Here is a 4,391-nt window from a genome sequence, read left to right as displayed (position 1 = left end):
ACCTGTGTATGCACATGATAGATATTCATTGTGTGTGTGTGTGTACCTGTGTACACACATGATAGATATTCAATGTGTGTGTGTGTACCTGTGTACGCATGTGATATTCCTGACTGACTACTGTCCAGTCCTTACGGAGGAGATCCTGAGGTTTGCCTCAGCCTTGAGGGGTTGGAGGACTTTATGCTGAAGGAGTCATGTCAACCACAACTATTGCAGATCTCACTAGGATTTAAAGAGAAGTGATGGGAAGTCATAGGAGTTAGGGGACCCTGTGAATATTCACCACTGACCTCCGGAAGGAAACACACCTTGGTCTAGGTTTCCACACCTGGGCTGCAGGGTTATGAGAAGTCAACAGAGCAGAGTTAATGGCAGTGACTGTATTGTCCCCCCCCCCCCGCCATGGCATTAAACCCATGAGGGATACTCAGCCTCAGAAGGGGCCAGGGCCTTCAGAAACATTCTATGGCTGTGACACAGTTCCTTTGGCTGTGGCTGCTTGACACTGAAAATTCCATCCTACCCGGAACATCAGCAGGTTGGAAGGAGCTGCCACAGACAATGCATCCCTTGGGCTTTTCCTGGAAAGTGGGGAGGAAAAGCCACAGTATCCCATATCCAGAATGGAAAAACTGAGCCTGTCAGGATAAAGGGGCATTTGAATATGGAGACCAGAAACTTTGTCTTCTCCAAGACCTACAACTTCAAAGTGGCAAAGCCTGTACCCAAACCTAGATCATGTGGCTCAGAGCCCAGGGTTGCTTCACCACACCCAGCTGCATCTCTAGAGGGCACTGTGTCCTCCTTTCCTCTCCATGACAGCATGGCACTGTGTTTCCACAAAATATGAAAGTCTTTCTGAAATTGGCCAAAATCTTCGTCATCTGGATGTTGATAAACAATGCATGCAAAAGGCCTACTTGTTGCTTGCAGCCTTCTTCTTCCATCTCTCCCAAAGGAAGCTTTGTCTGTGGCCCCCTGACATCATCACTGATGAGCTAAGTCTGTGCAGCTGTACACACCATAACAATCAGAGAGTGCCCTTGGGGCAGCTGTAGCCTTGGGTAGTGTCAGCATCAAAGGCAGTGCTTGGAGCCTTGGGCAAGGAGACCCTGATCTGAGAGTCCCAGATGCCACCCCGGCTCTAGTAGCTCAGAAGAGGTGTACTGACTCAGCTGCAGAAACTGAGGGGTTGCTGGGAAGCCCTGAGGGGTGGTGGTAGAGAAATGTCACCAGTGGACACAGTTCTGGTGATAGCTGGCTTAACTGTGTGATGACCTATTCACAGGCTTGGGAGATGTGGCAGAGCAGTGGTTAAAGTCACTGTTGTGACATGTGAGGGGCTGTTTCTAAAGGATGTACCTTTAGGGTGGAGTCAGGGTAGTATAGGTTACAGGCTCTTAAAACACTTTATATTCTCCAAGGCTTTCCCCATTCTTTAGCCCACATGACTTCCAGCCCCAAGATGATCTGGTTTTCTTGAGTTTGCACATATAGGGCTGTGTGATCTGAACCCTGCCTTGGGCTCTCTGGTCTGGATCCATCCTTGGCCTGAATCTGGACCCAGGACCAGGATAGGCTGCTTGTTTCAGGCAAGAGCACCCAACTGTCCTGACCGGTGCATGCCATGACTTCCCATGAGTCCCTGGGATGCACTCTTCCACCCCTGACAATGAAGTCCTGGGTATAAAATGACCCTGGAGACACTTGAGGCCCAATATATTCCCATTCTTTGGAAAACTTTATTTTTTATTATTATTTCTATTTTCGGGAAGGAGGTGTGCTCATGCCACGACAGGTATGCGTGGGTCAGAGAACAACCTTGTGGAGGTTTATGTGGGCCCCAGGGATGGAACTCAGGTCATCAGGCCTGTGTGGCAAGTGCTTCTGTCTGCTGAGCCATCCCTCTGCTCCCACCCCAGGATGTCTACTGTCAGAAAACACTTCATGTTAAACTTTAGCAAATGTGTGGCTGATTGAGTGGCAGACTCAGTCTTAGAGGGCTGTAGGCGAGATCAAGAGCTGGGGGCAGGAGGAATCGGGATGTCAGGAGATGGGACTAGAGGAGGATCCAGCCAGGAACCAGGAATAAGGATGGATGTAAGCCTGGAAGGTAGAGAGAAGAACCAGGACCAGGGAAGGCCCCTGGCTAAGCCATAGCAGGCTCCACAGATTGCTCCCAGCAACAGGGAAAGGACTTGGTAGAGCAGCCCCAAAAGACATGCCAATCAGCCCACACTGGGGAATGATGGGCAGGGATGAGGGAGTAGAAAGGAGCCGCCAGAGGCCGTGACAGGACCTTACCCTGATAAGAGATGTGTGCAGGAAATTTGGTATGTGTGGGGTGAAATTTGTATATGATGATTACCCTCAATGAGGAGGGATAAGCCAGGTGCAGAGGGAGTTCCAGGGAGAGTCCCTGGTCCTCCAGCTCCCTGCTACCCCGACTGGCTCAATTCATGGCCAGGGCCTCAGCTTAGACTTGATAAAAACCCTCAGCAGCTCTCTCTCTCTCTCTCTCTCTCTCTCTCTCTCTCTCTCTCTCTCTCTCTCTCTCTCATTAACTCTCCTGAGAAGGTGGTTAATAGTCAAGGGTTACATCATACCCTTTGAGGGAAAGATTCACTTTAAGCTGAAAATATTACTAAGACTTCTAAATTCTCAGTTCTCCCTTTGAAAGGCATTCTGGGAAAAAACAGTTTCCCCTGGCTGGGGAGCGGGAGAGGGAGAAGGAAAGCCCGCTGCACTTGGCACAGGTCTCCACTACAGGCTCCTGTATTGACTACGGTTTTAGGCTGATACTGGGAACTGAGAGGCTGCGGCGGAGCCCATCTCTGGGTTGGGTTCACCTTTGCCCATCTCTGGGTTCGGTTCACCTTTGCCGGGGTTGCTAAGGCTTTGAGGCAGAGGTTCGGGAGGTTGCTAACCGTTACTGGGAGTTTTACTGTTTCTTTCTCTCTTGCAGAGCTTTTCGCTGAACTTCACGCTGCCAGTGAATACGGTAAGCAGAGTGTCAGATCACTATCTCCAGGCAAGTCGGAGAGGGTCAAGGTAGAACTCCAAGGGCGGGGGGAGGGAGAAGCTCCTGAACTCTGTCCCACGTGCCCTGAATATTGGGATTAAATGCACAGTCTGTATCGAGTGGTGCTGAGAGCAATGTTTGTTCGAATTTAAATTAACACCCCCCCCCGTGGTGTGTGTGTGTGTGTGTGTGTGTGTGTGTGTGTGTGTGTGTGTGTGTGTGTAGTATGGACATACATGTCCATTTCTCTCCTTCCACCATGTGGTCTCGGGGATTGAACTCAGGCCATGAGACTTTGCAGCAAGTTCCTCTACCCACTAAGCAATCTCTCTAGCCCTGAGAACAATGTTTTTATCTTTAAAAGAAAAGTATAAATGTACATTTTGAGAAAGAAAATTAAATTCCTAAATTCCCATCAACAGAAACCAGCAGGGCAGCGCCCCCTGCTGTCTGACTTGCTCTTCCCACTGTGTGTTCTTAACTCTATATATAATTTAAAACCTTAAATATTTTCCATCAATCTTTATAACCAACACTGAGGATAGTCACACGTTACTTCTTCATGTGACTTGTTTTATGTAATGAGTTCCAGACAGGAGCAGCTCTGTGATGAACATCATTATAGACAAGACTAGTCCATAGTTTCCTTTTTGAGACAAGGGCTCCCAATGTAGCTCTGATTGGCCTTGAACCTGCAATGCCCCTACTTTTACTTCCCTAGTGCATGTGCCACACTATGTCTGGCTGCATCTGTATTTAGGATGGCTTCTAAGTGCAGAGTCTGGGAAGAGAGTGACTGGGTCAGTCAAGAATGAACATGTTGGGGGCTGGAATGATGGCTCAGTGGTTAAGAGCAGTGCCTGCTCTTCCAAAGGTCCTGAGTTCAATTCCCAGTAACCACATGGTGGCTTACAACCATCTGTAATGAGGTCCGGTGCCCTCTTCTGGCCTTCAGGCATACACACAGAATATTGTATACATAATAAATAAATAAATATTTTTTTTTAAAAAAAGAATGAACATGTTCAGTGGGTGAGGTCTTTGCTACAGCCTATAACCTAAGGCTGCGTTACCTTACACAAGTCACTTCCCTTCCCTGTGCCTCATTCTTCTCACCTGTAAAACAGGGGCCACGTTGGTCCTGCTTCACTGGGTGCTGTGAGGTGTGAGTCAGATAATATGGGAAAAGGGCTAGGACAGCCTAGCACACAATGGACGCCCCACAAGCATCAGCTGTGCAATTAGCAGGTGCTCGTGAGGAGAGATGGGGAGAGGGAAGCCTCTCTCTCCTTTCTCTCTGTCTCTCTCTGTCTGTGTCTGTCTGTCTGTCTGTCTGTCTGTCTGTCTGTCTGTCTGTCTCTCTCTC

General features: G+C 48.7%; 1 protein-coding gene across 3 annotated transcripts in view; it reads left to right on the top strand.

Moving 5' to 3' along the window:
* Nucleotides 1–4,391, top strand: part of Opalin (oligodendrocytic myelin paranodal and inner loop protein) — a 17,994-nt gene that overhangs the window by 1,774 nt on the left and 11,829 nt on the right. For 2 of the 3 annotated variants that reach the window (XM_005352271.3, XM_005352270.3), the window contains exon 2: nucleotides 2,969–3,004. In XM_005352271.3, the coding sequence (XP_005352328.1) occupies nucleotides 2,969–3,004 (36 nt within the window). Of the gene's footprint in view, nucleotides 1–2,968; nucleotides 3,035–4,391 lie in introns of all 3 variants that reach the window. The other variant, XM_026781502.1, reaches the window with a different exon arrangement.

Source organism: Microtus ochrogaster, chromosome 8 (assembly GCF_000317375.1).
Source record: "Microtus ochrogaster isolate Prairie Vole_2 chromosome 8, MicOch1.0, whole genome shotgun sequence".
In the NCBI taxonomy this organism is placed as follows: Eukaryota; Metazoa; Chordata; class Mammalia; order Rodentia; family Cricetidae; genus Microtus; species Microtus ochrogaster.
This window is presented reverse-complemented; position numbering and strand designations above follow the sequence as displayed.